Source organism: Oncorhynchus nerka, linkage group LG11, assembly GCF_034236695.1.
Source record: "Oncorhynchus nerka isolate Pitt River linkage group LG11, Oner_Uvic_2.0, whole genome shotgun sequence".
NCBI lineage: Eukaryota > Metazoa > Chordata > Actinopteri > Salmoniformes > Salmonidae > Oncorhynchus > Oncorhynchus nerka.
Window position 1 is genome coordinate 44,091,258 of NC_088406.1, and position 23,918 is coordinate 44,115,175.

The window sequence follows — 23,918 nt, forward strand, 5'->3', positions numbered from 1 at the left end:
GTATTGACTGTCGAAATAAAATGGTTAATCTTGTTTATTTTTATTTTTACAGATAAGTGCTCAATACAGTAGTAGTGGGTTGATCTCTGACAAGAAGATATTCAGAAAGGCTTGTTTTGTGCATTTTAACTGGTCGTAGGTTGATGAATACATAATTGACGTGCCTTTTAGGCCAATTGGAAACCGTAGCGGACTCTTCAAGGCGGGCCCATATGTGTGACTGTTCAGGACTTTCCCGTCCATTTCACACCGTCACCGCTACCAACCTTTTTAACTGGGACAACATGGCTATGGCAGGCCGTTATTACGAAGGCGGCAGGGCAACGAAAAGACTAAAAACCAACGACGGAATGGCAACGGTAAATAATTAATGCTGATATAATCTGCGTTAACAATGAAATGAATTTAAACGCATGAATTTAAATGTAATCTTTAGTTGTAAAAAAAACAATTTCAGACTCATGACGCGGCGTTACGAAAATTGATTGCACCCAGTAACGTTAGCCCGCTCTCCCGTGTTCCACGATGTTAAACAAAACCACAAGTATTTTTCTTGTAGAATAACTTTCAGTCTATTTTATGTTTAGCATAAATTATTTCCAGTAAACATGCCGCTATATAGCTTGTTAAAACTGGCTAGCTAGTTCGGTTAATATTTTTTTCCAACCATTGTCTAGCTAACGCTAGCTAGCCTTTTTTTCTTTTAAATGAATGGGAGTGTTCAATGCAGGCCACGCCATATCTTGTGGTAGCGTAACGTTATTGCTTTGTTCTAGCCTAGTGGCTTCGTTTTTCTCAGGCTCGAACCAACGAACACGAGTAGGTGTTAACTTCGTCTCGGGCCTAACTCCCGTGCCAATGTATCCAACAAACACCGACGTCTCGGGCATAATCACTTAAATAAACTGATCTAGAGTCATTATTGACAGGTTCATTGATTTAGCCGGTAACTAACGTTAGCTAGCGAGCGAATTAATTCGCTACTTCTCGAATATGCATAACCTTCTGAGACCACGTTCTCGTAATATTACGGATAACAAAATACATTTCCTCATTAATATTCCCCGAATGTTTTGCTGACTAGTTACCCCTATTTCATGACATGTTGGTAGGTAGTTAATATTTCCAGCCAGACTAAATTCAACTCTATGGTGAAGGAAGTTTGATTAACTACAGCAATGGAGTTTGGTAGAAAGCAGGCTACGTCGATTCGCCAAGGTCAATACTTCAAACCATTTAAATTGAAACGCATACCGTGTACCAATGTTTGGTCTCTGTGATTGCATGCCTTTGTTTGCCGAAATCCATACATTTTAATAAAACATCAAATACAACCATTGGTTTTCGTTGCGATTCAATTGGCACATGCGCAAACAGTCGGTGGTTGTATTTGATTAACGTTTATTGGGAGTGGATTTCAGCAAACAAAGGCACCTAACTGCAGAGGACACACAAGGTAGGCGTTTCATAATTTACAGTTTCGAAGTATTGGCCATGGACGAATTGATGTAGTCTGTGCTGAATTACACAACGTTTGGTATCTGCTCAACTCCATTGGTGGAGTTCATACACGTATTTTACCATGTAGTTTGAGTTTATTCAGCTTGCCTCCTGCTATGAGCTGACCAGGAAACATGAGTTTATTGCTTGAATTTATTTTACCCATAATTTTTTTGCAGGAAGGCTATGATGACCCACATAAGACCCTTCCCTCTCCAGTTGTGCATGTGAGGGGTTTGGTGGATGGCATTACAGAAGCTGACCTTGTGGAGGCCCTGCAGGAGTTTGGAGCTATTAGGTGATGAATATGCACATTAATTGACCATCTGCTTTAAAAATAAATACAAAAATTCTGTCATGACAACTGAGAAATGGCTCAAGCAGAAGCAGACTGGTACCCTGACTACTTCGCTTACAATGCACATATTTCATGGTTCATGGTTCAATTTTGCTCCACGCAAACACAATCCAACCATTTTATAGTTAGCCATTACTGGTTTAACAGTACCCATCTTTACCTTTGCGGAGCTTCTGTTCTAACACTTCTATAATACTTGATTCAACTCATGTTCCAGATGAGTAGCTATAATCCAAGCTGAAACAAAAGCCTGCTCACCCAGAAGCAATCCAGAGGAGCAAAGCAAATAAAGAAACTTTGTTATGCATCCTTTATTAATATAACCTTTTTGTTTGCAGCTATGTGGTTGTTATGCCCAAGAAGCGTCAGGCCTTGGTTGAGTATGAGGATTTGAATGGGTCTTGCACTGCTGTGACGTATGCGAATGACAACCAGATCTACATTTCCGGGCACCCAGCCTTTGTCAACTACTCCACCAGCCAGAAGATCTCCCGGCCAGGCGACCCGGACGATTCTAGAAGTGTTAACAACGTGCTACTTCTCACCATCATGAACCCAATCTACCCCGTTACCACGGTAAAGTGCTGGCCACCTTTACCCAACCTGTTGATTCTGTTGTGCTGTGTACTTCACAATATTATTTCTGATCATTTGAATGACTTATGTCTACAGGATGTCCTCTACACTGTCTGCAATAACTGCGGCCCTGTCCAGAGGATTGTTATCTTTCGGAAGAATGGTGTTCAGGCCATGGTGGAATATCCTTTGCTGCAAAATACATTTTTTCAAAATGACTTATTTTGTGAATCATTTGAATGCCCGCAGGTAAGCCTTGGTGAAACTAAGACTGCTTGAATTTTAAGTTGACATACTGTTTACAGAACAAATCAGGAAACCAGCAGTCTGGAACATGTCATTTGTTTGTAGCACATGCTGTGTGTGATTAACCAGATGTATTTTTACTAGCACAAAGAGACTTGTAAACAAGGGCTTGTGCAATAAGCTCCGGAATTACTAGAACGTGTTATGGTGTCTGTGCAACGTACTGTTCTCAGAACTAGTCTGCATGACCTTTCCTTGACTCTCAACACATTTGATTCGGTGCAGAGTGCACAGAGGGCGAAGGCCTCCCTCAATGGGGCAGACATCTACTCTGGTTGCTGCACACTCAAGATTGAATATGCCAAGGTAGAGGAACATGCACATTCATAGCCCCGAACAGCTTCTAGTGTTCCATGATATGGACTTGAAAAAATGCTTTGCTTTGGAATTAATTTGTATATTCTCCCACAGCCAACTCGTCTCAATGTGTTCAAGAATGACCAGGACACTTGGGACTACACCAACCCCAACCTGAGTGGTCAAGGTAACGCACACAGCCATCTGTGGTCCTTGCTGACACTACCAGCACCCTTACTGCCACTGTGGGGGATGGAAGGGGGGTTGGATGGTAGACCTTCAGGGGTAATGCCACTGAGCACAGGAAATGCTCCTTTAACCAGATAAATGTTCACAGGGCTGGGTTGGTATCTTTCTCTCCAGCTGTTATATTGGTTTAGCAAATTACAGTTAACTCTTACATGGGGCTCCATTTCAGTGGCATTATGACTGAAGTGCTGGTGTGGTCTTCTGGTGATGCACCGTCCGTCACACAGCCAAACACGCTAGGGATGCAAGGAGCAGCTGAATGGCCAGATATTCTTCACTAGAGACTGCAGTTGTTGCTCAAGGCTTATAGTTGAACACCTAATATAAAACAGGATGCGCCCTTGCTTGGAACACCCCAGAGTAAACTCCTTAACCTCAACCCAGTGCTATCAGATCTAAAGATATGTGGTCACTAAGGGTACCAACTCAAAGTCCTGCAGCTTTTCTAGTTTGGCGACAACTGACTCGTAGTAAAACCTACCTGACGACAGTCATTTGTTCCTCATTAAATGTGAGATAAGGAAGTGTTCTAGGATGTTGCTCATAAATCTCGCCACTGATCCATTAAGCTCTTACTTTCTTGTCTGAATACCTGCTTGATGGCGCCTCGGCAAAGTCTGCTAGACGGTGTTGTGCCTGTGTAAAAAAATATATTGATTGCTCTGTTTTTGCCATGGCAACCAATCTGATGCACTGCCCATGGATACATCAAGTTGTAAGACTAGACAGTCTGAGCAAAAATACCTTCCTGTTTACCCACTTGAGTCTCTTGTGAAGCTTGCTCTACCAACAGCCAATTGCTCCTTTCATTCCCAGTGCACTCGTCAATGTATAGATCTGTACATCTATACAGGCTACTTTAAGCATTGAACATAAACAGCCACTCTAGCTTCTCGTCGGAACACGTTGGAGCAACACATTTCCATATATGCATCGGAGACACATTGTTGCCGTCATCAACACTACTCCCAACACTACTCCTGCCGTCAACACTACTCTCAACACCACTTCAACCTCCACCGCTCCTACTTCAATAAGGACACATCCACTTTCTGTACCAAACAGAAGGAACACTTAGGACATTGGGGATGGATAGACTGCAAGACCATGGCAGCAGACATGCTTTGATAAACTGACATTTCCCCCTCCCCAATCCATCTCCTTCGTGCCGCAACAACATAGCTCCAAAGTCACGAAGACATCCCCTATACCTTTTCTATGGCATGACACATTTTCCATGGGGAGTTTTGGTTGCTGGTACATTGGCACTAAGCTGTGCCTTCCACACCCTCCCAATTTTGAGACCTCAGCAAGACATGCCTGACACATTGAAACATGCCATCACCCAGACCTCACCTGCAAGTCATCACCTTACTGTTGACATGGAAGCTTTTTGACTGATATACATCCACAGGAGGCCCACCTTATAAAGACAACATCCAGAGACCCGTAGTGACGCGCATGTTCACACAAACACAAAACAGATGAACCATACTGATACAAACCAGTTGCTCAAGACTACACAGTCCTGTCCTGTTCTCTGTACCTGCCTGCCTTTGGTGGTGCAGGTGGTTTTGCTCTCTTGTGCCCTGCTCCTGATGTTTAACACATCAAACACTACTCAAAACCCTCCGCTCCTGTTGCTGCACTGACTCCATAGATGATTCGCACCGTCACTGTCAGGCTGTAGCCAGTCACATGGGAAGGAATACAACAGACAACTGATGAAGACACTACAAACATGAACAAGCATACGCACATTCAGACAGACCACATTTTTCTCCTCATATATGCATACCTCATGGAGTCGGGTGTTCTGTTTTGCCTCTTTTCCCCCCCTCCTTTCCTCCCTATACTGTTTTTGCAACATGCATCCCTGTTTAGTTTCTCCATCTTTTTCTGAATGCAGCTCTCTTGTGGAAATTTGACTTTTTTAGTTCCTGTGTAACACCTTCCATGTGACGCAGGTCTGGCAATTTGCGCCTAATGAGGACCCAGGTCTGATATGTTCCAAATGGCTGCTTTGCGGCCTGCCATTGGCAAGGGGTGTGTTCGATAAGGCACTTGGAGAGTGGACCACCAACCACAATGGAAATTGCCACAAAAAGGCCAGAAATCCAACCAAAGGTGGAAATGTTCTTCCAAAGGGGAGTGGAGTAAAAGATGAAAAGGATTTAAATGAAAACGGAGAGAAGTAATGGACCAACTGCCAAATAACAGCAAATGTCTCCAGCCTCAAACTTTGTCCTTCAATATATCCATGCTGTAAGTAAACTGATCCCCAGTTTGTTACACAACACACATTCCCATTTCTTACACTCGGGATGTCTTCAAAAAGATTGTCCTCAAAGTTGTTGTTTCTTTTTTTTTTTGTGTTTATATGGCATTCCACTCCCTCTGTTTCCAGTGCCACCATATTTCAAAGGTGGCCTTGTAGTGCATTCCCTGTGGGTATTTTGTCCACCGTTGAAGACTTGTCTGAATAAAGCTGGTGTTTGGGTGGCTCTCCACTAGGAGGCTATATGTATTCTTTTCACTTTTCGAGACTTGTAGACAGATTTTAAATGTGACGCTTTCTTGTTTAACCTAGTTACAATATGAAGATGATGGACTGTGAATGTATTGAAATAGTTTACATTGTAGAATGTTGAAGCAGTCAAATTTGTCTTAATGCGCCAGTGATGTTTTTCTTAATTTCTCAACTATCCATGTGTAGGTGAGTGTGTTTAATCTGGCCTGAATTTAATGTGTATGAGATGTGTACCTGTACAGATGCAGAAGCTGATGGCAATGGGAGCAATGCTGGAGGTGTGTTTGCAAACTTACGTTGGCTACATTCTCACCCACCTCATTCTCCCTTCTACCATATGCTAACAGATTTCAATTGGAGGATGTAGCTAGCTTTCAGGATTCTTAGCGTTTAATTCATTCTTAGCTGTTGTAAAGACAGTTTGTTTACACTGAACTCAAGAAAAGAAATCTCCTTTGGCATCTGAATACCATGACTGAACCAGTAGATATACAGTACTATGTAGATTTTATTTTTTGGTGTTATTATTCAGTAGTTATTTTACACTTAGTGTGCTTTCCCTAGATGTGTTTGTCTTGTGTGCTATCCTTAATTCTAATTGAACATCCGCTACTGTGCTGCATTGTAATGTCTCCTGTTTCTTGCCAATTTATCTATTGCTCTTCTCTCTTCCCCTCTTTTTTTCTGCCTCCTGCCTTTATCACCTCTCAGAAGATGGGAGTGCCAACCCCAACAAGCGTGTGAGGGCACCGGCTCTGCTGGGAGACCACCCTCCAGAGTACGGTAAGGCTCTTAGGCCCAGGCCACGTGCTGGCCTTTGTAGTGCTCTCCTCACACTAAATTCACCTGCGAGGTGCAGCTGGTGGGTTAAAAATGGGTACCCCACAGTGGCAGCGAAGTGGTGCGGTGTAGTCAATTTTCTTAGCTCATCTGGTAATGGAATGTGCCACCCTTTTATCAAAACCAGATGTTTTTACACATGGTGAGGTTAACCTCTTTCTTTGGACATCTATCCTTTGTTCCAATCAAGCCATGTTCCCTGTATGATATTGTGGTCCCTTGTGTTTCTAGCGGGTGGTTACCATGGATATGACGAAAGCGGCTATGGCCCCCCACCACCCCCACATTACAGCGAGGGCCGTCGCATGGGTCCTCCCATGAGGGGACGAGGGGGGGCACACAGCTACGGCGGGGGACCTGGCTACGGGCCCCCCCCTCCACCCCCTGGCGAGTACAGTGCCCACGCAGACTCCCCTGTAGTCATGGTCTACGGTTTGGAGCCTGCCAAGATGAACGCCGACAAAGTGTTTAATGTTTTCTGTCTCTATGGCAATGTGGAGCGGGTAAGTGTGGAGGGAAAGATGGCAAGCCATTGCAGTTATTTCAATAAGATGCTGCTGCTATTGAGTTACCCTGTGCATCTGGTCCCCTACCTCAGGTGAAGTTTATGAAGAGTAAGCCAGGAGCAGCCATGGTGGAGATGGGAGACTGTTACGCTGTAGACCGGGCCATCACTCACCTCAACAACAACTTCCTTTTTGGACAGAAGCTCAGCGTCTGGTAAAATGTTTATCGGAAACGCCTGTTCATTCAGTGCCTTGTCATTTCAAGTTGATGCTTAATCTTATTCGCTGCCTCGTGCCATAATAAGTGACTGTTCTGTGAGGCTTGTACAAGTTCAGTCTAATGCTCTTTTCCCTTTGCAGTGTGTCCAAACAGCAGGCCATCATGCCTGGTCAGTCTTACGAGCTGGAGGATGGCAGCACCAGCTTCAAGGACTTCCACGGCTCCCGCAACAACCGCTTCACCTCCCCAGAGCAGGCTGCCAAGAACCGCATTCAGCACCCAAGCAATGTCCTGCACTTCTTCAACGCCCAGCCAGACTCATCCGTTGAGATTTTCACTCAGGTGAGTCTCAAAGCACATTGGGAAACCACTTCATGTATGGAGCAGTGAAATAAAGACCAACATGCCTACAAAAGTAATCAAATGATTGTTTTCTTTTCAGATCTGTGAAGATGTTGGTGTCAAAGCCCCTGCAAATATCAAACTTTTCACAGGAAAGAGTAAGTGTACACTTGAGCTTCATTTTGGAACTACATACTCTTGTATGAATGACAGTGGTACTAAACTGAATTGGACTGTCTTATCAGGTGCAGGTCCAGGTGAGCGCAGCTCGTCAGGGCTGTTGGAGTGGGAGTCCATCAACGACGCCATGGAGGCCTTGTCCATGATAAACCACTACCAGATGAAGAACGCAAGTAAGTGTTTGAAATCGAAGCCTATATTAAAAAGATCACTGTTTTATTCAAGTGGTGATGGCTATTTTTAGTTTTCTAACCCTTTCTGTCTTTCTCGTCAGCTGGCCCGTACCCATACACCCTCAAGCTGTGCTTTTCTACCGCTCAGCATGCAACCTAAATGGCCTCCAGGATCATGGATAATGTTCCACAAACTGTCATCCCTACAGTCTTCACCCCTATTTTGACCTTGTGTGTTTTAGGCCGTTAGTGAGTTTGTCCGCAGTCATATCGATTTGTCCTAATTCTTTGATATTGAGCTCATAAAAGCAAGAACTGGTAAATCACAGATAATTTGAATTGTTTTTATGCCTGATGGATGAACAAGGAAAAAGCTTTTGTATTGTTTCACGTCTTTTATTACCCCCCTTTTCATTTTTTATTGCTGCTTACCATTTGTCTGTATTTAGAGGAAGGAGAGTTTCTTTAGTTGTGAGAAATAAAACTCAATTTCAAGTAGTGCATCTTTTGTTACAGCCCTCAATAAATAAACCTCTTTATGCCAGTTAACAACTTTGTATTATCATTTCACTGAATAACCAACACAACTACGGTAATTATAATTGAATCTAGTATTTGTTCCGTTATTAAACTATTCCGTTAATAAGGGCTAGAAAAGCGACCCCATCCTTCCTTTGAATGCCGCATTTGGACGATTCCTAGATGCTGTAGCTCAGAAATTGTACAAAACGCATGCTGTGAACACAATCTCAAGAGTTCCACTAAACTAGCTGGCATGCGCTAGTTTAGTGGAACAACTCTTGAGATTGTGTTCACAGCATGCGCTCTTTGCTCACAGTAATAGTAAATACCCGTATCTGTTTTCAATACCTTTGGTGCTTGTAGCTATAAGCGTTGAACAACACTACATTTTACTTGACAGCCAGCTAGTTGCGGCAAGTAGACCGACTGCGCCTTTCATTTGTTTCTTGCTCTCGAATTTGATTTAGTCGAAGGGCTATGACATTCATTATCAGATCAGCTCTCGTGAAAAGTAAGTACAATATTGTGTGTTTTACGATGCCGTGCTTTGTCAGCTCTAAAACGTAGCTAAGGTTAGCTAAATGTGCATTTTGTAGGTCGCATCCGTTCAACTAACGTTAGCTACTTAGCAAGCTCCAGGTACTAGCAAACTTTGGTTAGGGAGTAGCAAACGTAATTGGTTAACACCATAGAATATTTCGAGACTCGGACCAGAGCCTATAGCCTGCTAGGTAACTTATTTTTTTTACATAGATGTCAACACTTAGCTAGCTGGCTAAGTAACGTTAGCTAGCTAATTACCTCCAGCTAGTATAAACCGTGTTTGGTTAGCATCTTGGCTAACTAGGTGAAAGGTGACTACTATGTAACTATTCTGTATAGGAGTGGATAGCAAGGTGGTTTAGGTCTAAACCGTGCAACTGACTATTAGCGGAAATGTGTTGCTCTCATTCAATATGAATTTGGTATTGTTGTAATTCATTGTTATTCAATCACCCTCCCTCTCATTTCGGTGCTGATCATCAGACAGGAGTTTATGGCTTCCAGGTCTCAGTGCTGTAAGGGCCATATCCTCTCCGGGGGGCCCCACTCCTCCTTTTACCACCCTGTCTGTCAGTCAACCTGCCACTGCTGTCACTCACATAGAGCTGCACCGGCCAGAGAAACGCAATGCCATGAACAAAGCCTTCTGGAGGTAACATCTGTTCCAAACCAGTGGTGGATAAATAACCAAATTATCATAAAAGTACCTTAATAGAAAATTACTCAAGTAAAAGTCACCTAGTAAAATGTTGGTTTCAAATATTTAATTATTAAAAGTAAAAGTATAAATCATTGCCAACCAGATGGAACCATTTGTTTTTTTGTTTATGGATAGCCAGGGGATCACTCCAACACTCAGACATAATTTACAAACTAAGAATGTGTGTTTAGTGAGTCCACCAGATCAGAGGCAGTAGGGATGAACATGGTGTTTTTTTTGAGAAGTGTATTCATTGGACCATTTTCCTGTCCTGCTAAGCATTCAAAATGTAACGAGTACTTTTGGGTGTCAAGGAAAATGTATGGAGTAAACATATAAATAGTTAAGTACAGATACCCCGAAAAAATACTTAAGTTGTACATTAAAGTATTTTTACTTAAGTACTTTACACCACTGGCCCAAACACTACTTGAACACAGCTGAAACTTTCCCGCCTTTCTAATTGTACTTGTAACTCAGCACAACAGCACTGTTCCCTTATGAATGCATGTGCATCCTATATTTCTTTGAAAAAATATATTTTCTTCTTTTAACCCTGTCTTCCACCATCCATCCCATCCTCTTTCAGAGAAATGGTGGAGTGCTTTACACAGATAGCTGAGGACCCGGATTGCCGGGTGGTTGTCGTCTCCGGTGCAGGAGACGTCTTCACAGCTGGTAAGAGAATTATGTTTCCCAAAAGCTTTCGATTGTCTCAGGTTGAACTGAGTGCTACTTATCAATAGGCTGTGCCAACAGTATACCAAACATAGCAATATACCAGTAATAAGACCGGTATACTGTAACCTCTGTTGCAATTTGACTGTGTGTAGGCATTGACTTGATGGACATGGCCAGTGAAGTCTTGCAGCCTGAAGGGGACGACATGGCCAGGACTTCCTGGAACATGCGACGCATCATCGCCAAGTACCAGGAAACCTTCAGCGTCATTGAAAGGGTCTGTATATGAACTTGTGAAGTACTTACTCCTGCACAATAGGTTAGGGGTTGATAGTGAACAAGTAAGAAAATGCATTCTCTTTCCCACCACCTCCTTTCTACTTGTAGTGTCCAAAGCCAGTGGTTGTGGCAGTGCAGGGAGCTTGTGTTGGAGGAGGTGAGTTTTGGTGGTATATTACTGATTTGCTTGTGATCGTGAGGCCTTGCAAAGCTTTCATATATTATTTACAAAATGTGACTGTTTCTTCTCCGGTGAAGGTGTTCTGTAATACAGCTGTAATGGCTTGTCATGTTATAACATGTACGTGTCCTGTTAGGAGTGGATCTGATCACAGCCTGTGATATCCGTCTCTGCACTCAAGATGCCTGGTTTCAGGTGAAGGTAAGTGGGCTTAAATACATCTCCTCAGCCCTAATGACCGTCTCCATGAGGACCAAGGTCCAGGGGACATCTACAGGTCTTTGCAGACTTTACGTCAGATTCAGCCTTTTTATGATTATCACGTCACAGTGCGATCAACCTGGTCAGATTGCACAATTTGCTTCAGTTCTGTCATCACATTCTGCGCTTGGTTTGCGAGGCTCCGTCAGCCGACGTAGGATACATCAACTGCAGCGGTGTATTTCATCTGCGCATGTGCCAGCAGCGCAAGCCTCACTATGCTTATGCCCGAGTGAAGTGAGTTTTGAAAAACGAAAAGTATTCATCTTAAAATAGCTTTCACACACAAACTTCATATGTCGAACTCACAATCAAATAAGCTTCCCCAAAATAACATGGTCGCTGTGGTAAAGCGCTTATTTTGATTGGCCATTTTGAGCATTTATCAAAATCCAATCAGGTAGCCTGATATCAGATGTCATGTTAACAAGGTTATTGTGGGAATCTCTCTTCTTGCACTGCATGAAAACGTTTAAATCAAACTATTACATGAATCTCGACTATTCACTATTGTATTATTGTGTGCATACTCAGTGCCGGCCGTGTTCCTATGGGTCAGTCACCAGGTTCGTAACTGGTATCTGTTGTCTGTAGCAACCACCAGGTGGACTCTCATAGTGGAGAAAAGGCAGAATGATAAGAAAAATATACTTGTTAAATCTGCATTGTATCTCTGAGTGATGTGAAAGGTCTGCCTTTCTTACAGGAAGTAGATATTGGCCTAGCAGCTGACGTTGGAACTCTGCAGCGCCTACCTAAAGTCATTGGGAGCCGGAGGTAAGAGCAAGCATTTGATATGCGTTCATTACACCGAAATACTGCGTGGTAGTCCCTCTGCTTGCATTCATAAACCAAGGAACACTGAGTGCTTCCCTGTATTGTTCTGAAGAGATCCTTTATCATATGTATCATCTTCTTTCCTCTCCAGCCTGGTCAATGAGTTGGCTCTGACAGCGAGGAAGATGTACGCCGATGAGGCCAAGGAAAGTGGATTAGTCAGGTATGAAAACAACGTGTGCGTGTGTGTATTTGTTGTGTATGTGTGTTGGGTACTCATACACTCTTTTCCTGTGTAGCCGTGTATTTCCGGACAAGGAGGCGATGTTGGCTGGAGCTCTTGAGATGGCAGGGGAGATAGCAGGCCGCAGCCCTGTGGCTGTCCAGGGAACCAAGGTCAACCTGATCTACTCCAGAGACCACAGTGTGGCAGAGGGCCTGAACTACATGGTGAGGCTCAGTACTTACAAGGATGCTCACAACACCACACACGTCACCGTGGCAACAACATAGGCTATCAAGAACACAACCCAGTATAGATAACCATGTCTCTTAAACAAGCGTAGTGTTCTGATAAGGTGGGTGGGATTTTAAAAAAGTAGATGTCATTGGAAGTCCAAAATCTGAAATGTAAAAAATGAAAAAAGTTAGAATGAATTACACAATGAGGCTGAGAGTTCAGTCTGTCTCTCTCCTGTCTTCAGGCAACGTGGAACATGAGCATGCTGCAGACAGAGGATGTCATGAAGTCAGCTGCAGCCTCCATGGAGAAGAAGAGTCCTAAAACAATAACTTTCTCCAAGCTCTGAACCTGAGGAGCAGAAAGAGGCTGAAGTGCAGCTTTTCTTAGGCGAGGGGGAATGGATGGAGGGGATAATCTACTGAACTAGTGGATACAATTTGTATGTCCCTGCGTCCAGTATTAAGGAAGTTTGAGGTAGTTTTGGGCGTTAGCGATAGCTTACATTAACGTTAGTGCTTGAAGTCTTTGCTGTACCCGAACACTTCCAGTGTTTGCGCTCTAGCATGCTAGCTGTACCCGAAGACTTCCAGTCTTTGCACTAAGCTAGTTAACGTTGGCTCGCAAATCTACCTCGTAACTTCCTTCATACTGGACACAGAGACATTCAAATAGTATCCACAAGTTCATCTGGGTCGGTTGATAAATGCCAAAATGACCAACTATCCATTTAAGCTAATATGAAAAGGACTTATTTCGCCTCCTGACTCCAGCAGATGCATATGTTTGTGTGTTGGTGCCTTGTTGTCTGTCAGAATCACCCAAAGCAGAGCTGTCTGTAAACTAATGAGTTAGGGGCCTCTCTCTTGCTAGCTCCACATGCAGGATTCAGGTTAGGTACTCTACCAACCATCCTCACACTTTTGTAAATCTATAAAAATGATTGCATCATAAAACCTTTCTAAAAAATTTTTTTTTATAAAAGATGAACTGAGCCTAAGGTCCCTGTTTCAACATGTTAAGTGTTTGTGCTGAGTTTTAGGCTTTGTGCATACAATTCAATACCTAAATGTGAAGTGTGTGCATCTTTCACCAAGCCAATGCTCATAGTGTTGTTCTAGTTTGGACCACTGCCACCGTTGGAGGAGATATGCCTATTGCCCAGACTCACTTGCTGCGTCTTGATTACGCTCAACTGGCGACTTGTTTACTATAAATATGCACAGTGGGCATCAGGGAAGCCCGGGGTGGACTAAAAACGTTGGTCACGCCATAAAAGCAGGCGTTCTCCTCGCATTAAGACGGCAAGGTTGTCCGACCATTGTGTAGACCTATATCAGTAAAGAGGTCGTAGTTGGAGGCCTGAAGATGCTTCTGTCTCCCATCCGTTGTATCATCCTTCTTCTCCTTGTGAACTTCGTCTATTCTGGTACGTTAACGATCCATAATGAACTGATCATTTAAAAAAAATACTCAAATGATAAAATAAGGTAGGGCAGAGTTGGGTCGGTTGAGCCACCCTTGTTCCTAGGAAACGATACACAAAATGTATAATTTGACCAAATATTTAGTAAGAGGTGATTTCTGAAGGAAGAAAACGCATGGTAAAAAAAAGTGGTAAACAAGTTGCGTTCAAAAACAGTTTTTCGACAAGTTAATTAAATGTGTTAAGAGGTTTCATGATGCTTGTAATGAAACGGAAGTAGATCATTTTAATATTGTCCTATACATCATTTGGGGTCTCTAAGCTCCTATATGAGGTTTTATACCTAGCATGAAAGTACATCCATGTATCTGTGTAAAGCTGATATAATATACACGTTGATCGTATATAATTTTAATGCATAGGCCTATAGTTTTAATTATTGAGGTGAATCCATAAAATTGTGGTATTCAGAGAAACGAAATTGGATAATCTAGAAGCTATATTTAGATAGTTATGTGAAATTGGCTGCTTAAGAATTGAGCACGTATATAAAAGTTTATTCTGTTCCTAAGTGTCTTAACTAATACATGGTTTATTAACACTAAGTATGTATTGAATTATAATAAAACCCATGAAAAATAAAATAAACATGGGCTTGGCTGTCGTGTATGAATTAGACTGATAAGGTTGTGGCAGAGGGTTATAACTTATCAGCAAAAGCCATGTGCTGAGACCATCAGGAATAAATACAAAATTGTATCCAATCCAAAAATATATGTGACACGTTTAGATAGCACTATTTGTAGAACGAAATGTGAGAGATAATTGTAGAAATTGTTAAGGAGTTGCATATGCGCACATTCAGATGTTCAAGTCTAAGGAGTCTCTCGTGGTTTGACCAACAAATACGTGCGTAATGTATGTCCATATGTGACTTTACGCACAATTACAAACGATTGAGCTCGTATAATCTCTATATTTGCCGTTCCTGTCGTTCTTGCTGTGCACAGTGCATTGGATTTCATATCACATTTGACATTTCATAGGACGAGTTCTGAGGAAGATCAAGGAGCACGTGCGTAAAATCCAGTATGAGAAAGCGAAGAAGAATGTGCTGATGAGCGCAGTCAACGGGCATAAGCCCATAAGCGAAGTGAGAGACGGGAAAATTCACCAACCCCTGGACCACTTCGACAGTCAAAACGATGAAACATTTCCTCAGGTGACCCACCACCTATACGTGCACCTACAGTGAGGTCCAAATGTATTTTTGGTTGTTTTGGCTCTGTACTCCAGCACTTTGTATTTTAAAGTATACAATGACTATGAGGTCAAAGTGCAGACTGTCAGCTTTAATGTGAAGGTATTTTCATCCATATAGGGTGACAGCACTTTTTGTACATAGACCCCCCATTTAGGGAACCAAAAGTATTAGGACAAATTCACTTATGTGTATTGGACTATTCAAAAGTTTAGTATTTGATGCCATATTCCTAGCACGCAATGACTACAGCTTGTGACTACAAACTTGTTGGATGCATTTGCATTTTGATTTGGTTGTGTTTCAGAGAATTTTGTGCCAGATAGAAATGAATGGTAAATAATGTATTGTGTCATTTTGGAGTTACTTTTATTGTAAATGTTTAGAAATGAATGTCTACATTTTTGTGGATGCTACCATGATAATCCTGAATGAATCATGAATAACAAAACAAACTGCAAATGCATCCAACACGTTTGTAGAGTCACAAGCTTGATGTGGTCATTGTGTGCTAGGAATATGGGACCAAATACTAAACTTTTCACTACTTTAATACACATGTAACTGAATTTGTCCAAATACTTGTGTTCCCTAAAATGGGGGATGTGCTGTGATTACACTCAAATGTATATACCACTGACAGTGCACTTTAACCTCAGTCATTCCATAATTCCAAAGTACTGGAGTACAGAACCAAAACAACACATTAGTTGCTGTCCAAACACTTTTGTACCTCACTGTGTACAGGTTATTTGCAGCCCCCCCCCCTCTCTTGTTCTCTTGCTTCCCTTCTGTCTCTCACCCTCTCTCTCTTTCAGAGGTTTTTCGTGAATGAAGCCTATTGGGAGCGTCCTCATGGCCCAGTGTTCCTGTTCATCGGAGGGGAGGGCCCCATCTCTGAGTTCAATGTGCTGGCAGGTACACACAAAGTTCCCCCGTCACGCTCTTAAGTAATATGAAAAGAAAATGGAAATGCATTGACACGATAAGTCAGGCTTACATAGGTGTTATGAATTTGATACTTGTCATTAGTTACAAGTCAATGCCTGTTTGGTTTTTGTGTTGTTGATACCTCAACCAACTCTTAACCTCTCCCTATTTTTCCCTCTCCGCTCCTGCTTTGTGTGTATCTGTAGGCCACCATGTGGACATGGCTGAGGAGCACGGGGCCCTGCTTGTGGCCTTGGAGCATCGTTTCTATGGCGAGAGCATCAACAAAGATGGCCTGGAGACTGAGAACCTGGGAGACCTGTCCAGCCAGCAGGCGTGAGTACTGGCGGGAGGAGGAAGTCAATGTGATGACGTTGAATCGATGTTGAAAATGGATTGGATTTGCAAAAAGTCATCAACGTGAGGGTATTTTGTATTTTTTTCACACAACTTTGAACCTAAATCTAATGGCATGGTAACATTCTTTGGTTGATTTCATGTTGAATTCACATTAGTTGACAACTCAACCAAATGTAAATCAAAACTAGACGTTGAACTGATGTCTGTGCCCAGTGGGTTGCTACTTGACAAAGGCAGAGAGCTTTTGAGTGGGCTTGAATTGGGCAGAGATTGAATTGCATTTTCTCTGCCATCTCTTGGTTTCCAGTCTTGCCGACGTCGCAGAATTCCATCAATACATCAGCGATCGCTTTGACCTCTCTGACAAGAATACCTGGATCAGCTTTGGAGGTTCCTATGCTGGGGCCTTGTCTGCCTGGCTCAGGGGAAAGGTACAGTAGAGAGAACAACACTGTCTATATTTATACTTAGGACTGGACAGCAGTGTTACTGTATGCTGGTCTACTCTATTCCATGGTAATAATAGTAAATCATGTTCTCTGTTCCTGCTCTTCCAGTTCCCTCACCTGGTCTACGGTGCTGTGGCCTCCTCTGCTCCTGTCAAAGCCAAACTGGACTTCTCCACCTTCAACAAAGTAAAGATCTCATCATTAGTATTAATTCTAGTAGTAGTAGTAGTAGTAGTAGTAGTAGTAGTGGTAGTGGTAGTTGTAGTAGTGATGGTAGTTGTAGTAGGCAAACTAGTAACTGTGGCACTATTTATAGTGTTAATAGCATGGTAGATGTTATGTTCAGCTGTATAGACAAAGGTGAAAACAAACCCTGGTGTTGCTCTCTTCCAGGTGGTGGGTCTGAGCCTTGCGGACGAGGACGTTGGAGGTTCAGATAAGGTTTGACAACATTTACAGTAGATGTGGGCGCTTGAAATCATGTGTTGGAGTTTCTGACTGTATGAGTCTCCTACTGTGGGATTTGACTTTCTCTGTCACTGTCTCTCTCTCTCTCTCTCTCCTCCAGTGTGTGGGGGACGTCTGGGAGGCCTTTGCTGCCGTGGAGGCCGCCCTGTTTGCAGGAAATGCCACTGAGGTGGGGAAGGACTTTGGGTGCTGTGAGATCCCTGAGAATCTGGAGGACCAGATCGAGGTCATGCAGAGCCTGGCCGACATCGTCATGGGAACCGTGGAGTACAACGAGGAGGGGGGAATCCTGACTATTGAGGAGATCTGTAAAATAATGACCAATGAGACAGAGACCTACGATTCGGAGACTGAGGCATACGACCGGCTGATCAAGCTGGTGCAGGTACACACACACACACACACACACACACACACCACACACACCACACACACACACACACACACACACACACACACACACACACACACACACACACACACAAAAATGACAATTCATTGATTAACCAGCAGAGGGCTGTATTGATCTACAGTTGTGCATCCCCTTGCCTTGACTGATCTAATCAAATTGTATTTGTTAAATGCACCGAATACAACAGGTGTAGTAGACCTTACAGTGAAATTCTTACTTACAAGCCCCTCACCAAAAATGCAGTTAAAACCTGTTGAGTGTAGGGGGCAGTATTTTGATGTTTGGATGAAAAACGTACCCAAATTAAACTGCCTATTTCTCAGGCCCAGAAGCTAGAATTTTTGAGGATCTGGGGACCCATGACAAATCTTTTCAGTCTCCCGAGGGGGAAAAGCTGTTGTCGTGCCCTCTTCACAACTGTCTTGGTGTGTTTGGACCATGATAGTTTGTTGTTGATATGGAACTTGAAACTCTCGACCCGCTTCACTACAGCCCCGTTGATGTTAATGGGGGCCTGTTCAGCCTTCCTTTTCCTGTAGTCCATGATCATCTCCTTTGTCTTGCTCACATTAAGGTAGTGGTTGTTGTCCTGGAGACGAAAGAAAAGCACACCTATTTAGGCGAGATGCTGGCTAGCGGAGTAGAACACTTGAAAAATGAAAGGAGAGCCGCACACTCAGGGGCTCAGATACAGTAATTTAATAACCAACGTTTCGACAGACAAGCTGTCTTCATCAGGATATAATGACAAACACAGCAGGTCACTAGTTTATATAGTGTCAAAGGACACACACAAGTGTCTGTAATCATGGCCAGGTGTGGCCTGATATCATTGGTTAATCTTCACATATCAAAATAACATACCAAAAACATAGATAGCATATGATCATAGATACAATTTGGCTGCATAGGCCTACAAACATTTACAACAGAAAAATCACAAGAATGGCTTCAAATCAAAGTCTACGTTGAGACCAAAGTGAGCAAGGGTCTTTAAATTAAAGATCCAGGCAGCCTCTCGATTTAACAATAAATTGTCGAGTTCACCCCTTCTCCTATGGAGGGTGACAAGTTCGATGCTGATATAACGTAGGGACGAAATCGAGTGGTTTGCTTCCAAAAAGTGGGCCGCATCTGGGTAAGTCGAGTTTTTGCACCTAATGGTGCTACGATGCTCAGAGATTTGTACTTTTAATTTGCGCTTTGTTTTACCCACATAATTTTTACCACAAGGACAAGTTATAAGATACATTACTGCCTTAGTAGAGCACGTAATAACACCTTTGATTGGGATCAGTTTCCCTGTTTGAGGGTGTTTGAAGGATCTACATTTATAAGTACCATTGCATTGAGCACAGCCATTACACTTGTAGTTTCCATCCAGTAGGGGCACAAATAGATGTTGTGCAGGGATATCTTGGGGTGGTAAATCAGAGTTTACCAGTTCATCTCTGAGATTTCTGCCCCGCGAGAATACGATCAAGGGAGGGTCTGAAAACACATTACAGATACTGTCATCAGATCTTAGAATGTGCCGATGTTTGAACGATTCCCTTAATTTGTTCAGAGCACTTTGAATAGTGGGTAGTTAGAACACAAGAATACTTATTTTAGCGAGACTGCCCTTGAAAAAGATCATGTCTCGGTTTGTTTTGAATTTTCTCAATGGCAGTAACCATTTTTGTACCCCCTCTCTTTGAATTTTCTTTGCGTCTCAGCCATATTTCTCTCGAAATCTGATTGTTTTTTTGCAAATTGCAAGTGGTTGTTGTCCTGGCACCACACTGCCAGGTCTCTGACCTCCTCCCTATAGGCTGTCTCATCCTTGTCGGTGATCAAGCATACCACTGTTGTGTCGTCAGCAACCTTAACGATGGTGTTGGAGTCGTGTTTGGCCATGCAGTCGTGGGTGAACAAGGAGTACAGGAGGGGACTAAGCACGCTCCCCTGAGAGGCCCCGGTGTTGTGGATCAGCGTGGCTGATGTGTTGTTTCCTACCCTTACCACCTAGGGACGGCCCATCAGAAAGTCCAGGATCCAGTTGCAGAGGGAGGTGTTTAGTCCCATGGTGTTGAACGCTGTAGTCAACGAACAGCATTCTCAAATAGGTGTTCTTTTTGTCCAGGTGGGAAATGGCAGTGTGAAGTGTGATTGTAGAACAGTCAGGGAACACTGTTACTGTGTGTGTTTGTATTAGATCTACCGGGCCACAGGCGAGGAGCCCTGTCTGGATGCGTCCCACAAGCAGACCATCCAGGACCTGAGTGACACGAATCTGGACTCTGCCTACAATGGAGAGAGACAGTGGTACTACCAGACCTGCACTGAGTTCGGCTTCTGTGAGTACTGCTCCACCACACAACACTGTCACTCCTAGAGGAGATACATTGGGGTACGAAATTATTCACACCCTTGATAAAGATGAGCAATAATGACTGTATAAAATAAATCATTCTGAGCTACATTATATTGTATGCAAAAAAATTGGGAAATTATATTATTTTATACTAAAACTATTTTATACTAGAACAGCAAAGAGATTTTGTTTAAGAAGTAATACATGTTTTTCTCTATAACAGTAGGAGTAAACATTATTTACACCCCTAAATATTCCTATAAAAAAAGTATTTGGTGTCAAAAGTTTAGTATTTGGTTGCATATTCCTAGCATGTAATGACTACATTAAGCTTGTGACTCTAAAAACATGTTGGAAGCATTTGCAGTTAGTTTTGGTTGTGTTTCAGATTATTTTGTGCCCAATAGAAATTAATGGTAAATAATGTATTGTGTCATTTTGGAGTCACTTTATTATAAATCAGAATAGATAATAAGAATGTTTCGAAACACTTCTACAGTAATGTGGATGCTACCATGGTTACGGATAATTCTGAATGAATCGTGAATCATGAGTAAGAATGTTACAGAGGGTCAAAGATCATACCCCCAAGACATGCTAACCTCGCACCATTCCCAATAACTTTTTAAACATCTTTCTCTGAGCAATAGCATTAGTATAAAAATATATAATTTCCCATTTTTTTGAGCATACAATGTAGCTCAGTATTTGAATCATTTATTTTATACAGCCATTATTGCTCATCTTTATCAAGGGTGTCAATAATTTCGGGCCCCACTGTACATTTACCAAGCTTATGTCCCCACGTAGAAGCAAGGTATTTGTTTCAATCAGTGAGTTGAGTGCTCACAGCACTGGAGGGTAAAAAAAAACACAAAACACTCCAGGCTCCAGACTTCATTTCCCCCTAAGCAGCACATTCATAAGCCCAGTGCATTAACACTAGCTGTGCAAAGCTCCCACTCTTTGGTACAGTATCACTCATTATAGGATCTGTTTTACTATATGCCCATAGCCACCCAGCTGTATCTCACATTACAGAAATACAACTACACATCATAATTCAATAGAAATGAATTGTTTTTCTATGGCTTACCTCATCATTGTTTGGTTGTGACAGTCCAGACGTGTGAGGACGCCAGCTGTCCCTTCTCCCGCATGCTGACCCTGCAGGCTCAGACCGACCTGTGTCCTGAGGTGTTCAACATCCCCCAGCACAGTCTGCCCGGACACATCGCCTTCACCAACAAGTACTATGGAGGAGACCACCCCGACACCGACAGGGTGCTCTATGTCAACGGTGAGCAGAGACTTCACAGATAGATACAGTAGATAGGTGATGCTTAGTCAGCTGCACAACTGAATGCAGGGGGGGTGCAGTTGTTGTTTGAAGGCAGAACGGCTTGGGGATCCGAACCAAGCGACCTTTCGGTTACTGGCCCAACCACCGGATAGATGAATGGATCGATAGATAGATAGATGGAGGTTTAAACCATTACCTCTCATTACATCATAGTGTAATTTAAACCCACTGGCAGTGGATCAATGTGCTGTGTCTATGTGAGTGATTGTGTGACAGCAGTGGTTGGTGGGAGGAGGACAGGCTCAAAGTAATGGCTGGAATGGAATCAATGGAATGGTATCAAACATATGGAAACCACATGATTGACCAGCCATTACAATGAGCCCATCCTCCTGTAACTCCTCCCACCAACCTCCTCTGTGTGACAGTCAGTATATGACCTGTCCCTCTGATCTGTGACCTGTGAACTCTGTCAGGTGACATTGACCCCTGGCATGAGCTCAGTGTTCTGGAAGAGGACTTGGACAAGGAGGACAAAGATATGGCCATCCTCATCAAGGGCACCTCCCACTGTGCCGACATGAATCCCGGCGGCGCTGCAGACCGCCCCGCCCTGAAGCAGGCCCGCAAAGTACGGCACACGGCAGGCTAGACAACACTAAGTTGATGTAACTGAGAGAGACACTGACTGTGAGCTTTGGTGGCACATGAAGTGTAATGTGTGCTTCAGAACTGTATGTCTCAATTGAACACTTTGGGCCGGTTTCCCAGAAACAAAAAAAGCATGGTCAATGGTCAATAGCTTGTTAGTCCAAGACTAAACTAAATCTGTGTCCAGGAAACTGCCCCATTGTCTATCTCTTATGTCATTAGTGAATATTATTTTTAAACTTCTCTTCCCCTCATCCTGATGTCTTTTTTTCTCTCTGGTTGTCAGGCCATTGAGAGGAAAGTTGCCAAGTGGCTGAAGGAAGCTGCCTGGAAGCTTGTGGGCTGATGGACCCAACGACAGGTTACCTGATCATCTGACCTTCCTGATCACTCAGCCAATCAAACTTTGGGCAGTGAATCACATGGTGCTGTGGACTGAGCCCCTCTTCATGTTTCTCCCCATGGGTCAGGTCCTCTAAGGTGGTGTTCTTCTGTTTTTTTTTTCTAACATTCTTCTAGTGTTTTCCTATTGTTTTTCCTTTGGTTTTTCCTGGTGTTTTCCTAAAATTTTCTAGTGTTTTTCCTATGGTTTTTCCTGGTGTTTTCCTAACATTTTCTAGTGTTTTTCCTATTGTTTTTCCTGGTGTTTTTCTAGTGTTTTTCCTATGGTTTTTCCTGGTGTTTTCCTAATGTTTTTCTAGTGTTTTTCCTATGGTTTTTCCTGGTGTTTTCCTAATGTTTTTCTAGTGTTTTTCCTATTGTTTTTCCTGGTGTTTTCCTAATGTTTTTCTAGTGTTTCTCCTATGGTTTTTCCTGGTGTTTTCCTAATGTTTTTCTAGTGTTTTTCCTATTGTTTTTCCTGGTGTTTTCCTAATGTTTTTCTAGTGTTTCTCCTATGGTTTTTCCTGGTGTTTTCCTATTGTTTTTCCTGGTGTTTTCCTAACGTTTTTCTAGTGTTTTTCTAACGTTCTTCTAGTTTTTACATTTGTGGTTTTCTAACGTTTCTCTAACGTTTGTGTTTTTCCTAACGTTTTCATAGTGTTTATTGAACGTTTTTATAGCGTGCTTGAATTTACTCCAGTATATAAGTTATAGATTTATATTTTAATAGACAGTTTTAGTAATTTAGGGAAACACTTATAATGCTGTACACAGTATTTAAGTTTCCTAACTACGCACTAGTAGCGTATAGCTAACCAGAGAGTCTCAGTATAAGACGACTTTAACATCATGGAGTGTTCTAAGGTTTACAGACTGTTCACACATTTTCCTTGGTCTGGATTCAGTGAAGTTATCGCAGACAAGACATCTGAATGTGTGCTGGATTGCTTTGTAGCTTGTGTGGATCTTTTTAGGAGGAGTTCATTTGATTTAATCCTGCAAGTTGGAAAAGTATCATGAATAAAAGTTTGCTGATAATCTGGTGTCTGTTTTCTGTGGATTGTGGGATATTGTTGTTGACTGAAATTCATTTTAAGAGATATTTTACCGCCAAACAATTTTTAGTATTTTGTTCATTAGTCCACTGTTACTAAGATCCCAGAAGAATGTGCATGTCAGCAGTCGAGTTTCAGTATAGAGCAAAAACTGTGATGATGATGCAAATTATATTCAAATGACTAAATACACAAAGATAGTCTTGACTAAAATATCACCTTTTTTAACTGTTTAAATCTTTAATCTCAGCAGGGGGCGCTAATGCTATACACATATATCCAGTCAATGGCACATTTCCAGTTTATAAAACTCTGAAGACTGTTGTGTGTTTGAGTTTGTTTACATGCATGTTTGTGGTGGTCTTCATGAATACATGAACATAAA

At 42.4% G+C, this 23,918-nt stretch overlaps 2 protein-coding genes across 3 annotated transcripts; both read left to right on the forward strand.

Moving 5' to 3' along the window:
* The first annotated feature begins 241 nt into the window (after positions 1–241).
* Positions 242–8,629, forward strand: LOC115136940 (heterogeneous nuclear ribonucleoprotein L-like). 2 transcript variants are annotated; one of them, XM_029672862.2, is made up of 14 exons: positions 242–359; positions 1,680–1,798; positions 2,197–2,434; positions 2,531–2,616; positions 2,950–3,046; positions 3,152–3,224; positions 6,059–6,094; positions 6,528–6,599; positions 6,888–7,159; positions 7,255–7,376; positions 7,523–7,724; positions 7,825–7,882; positions 7,970–8,077; positions 8,179–8,629. In XM_029672862.2, the coding sequence occupies exons 1-14, from the start codon at positions 285–287 to the stop codon at positions 8,235–8,237; spliced, it is 1,617 nt and encodes a 538-aa protein (XP_029528722.1). In that variant the 5' UTR covers positions 242–284; the 3' UTR covers positions 8,238–8,629. The 2 variants fall into 2 exon arrangements, with proteins under 2 accessions (XP_029528722.1, XP_029528724.1); XM_029672864.2 differs by lacking the exon at positions 6,059–6,094.
* A 222-nt stretch (positions 8,630–8,851) lies between these two features.
* LOC115136941 (thymus-specific serine protease-like) lies at positions 8,852–23,516 on the forward strand. Its single transcript, XM_065024576.1, has 19 exons — positions 8,852–9,110; positions 9,626–9,794; positions 10,432–10,520; positions 10,676–10,800; positions 10,911–10,959; positions 11,120–11,184; positions 11,951–12,021; positions 12,173–12,244; positions 12,321–12,471; positions 15,987–16,086; positions 16,305–16,434; positions 16,766–16,889; positions 17,016–17,093; positions 17,301–17,348; positions 17,476–17,760; positions 19,985–20,126; positions 21,264–21,443; positions 21,923–22,077; positions 22,384–23,516. Exons 1-19 carry the CDS (start codon positions 9,077–9,079, stop codon positions 22,441–22,443), a joined length of 2,127 nt encoding a protein of 708 aa, XP_064880648.1. The 5' UTR covers positions 8,852–9,076; the 3' UTR covers positions 22,444–23,516.
* The last annotated feature ends 402 nt before the right edge of the window (positions 23,517–23,918 follow it).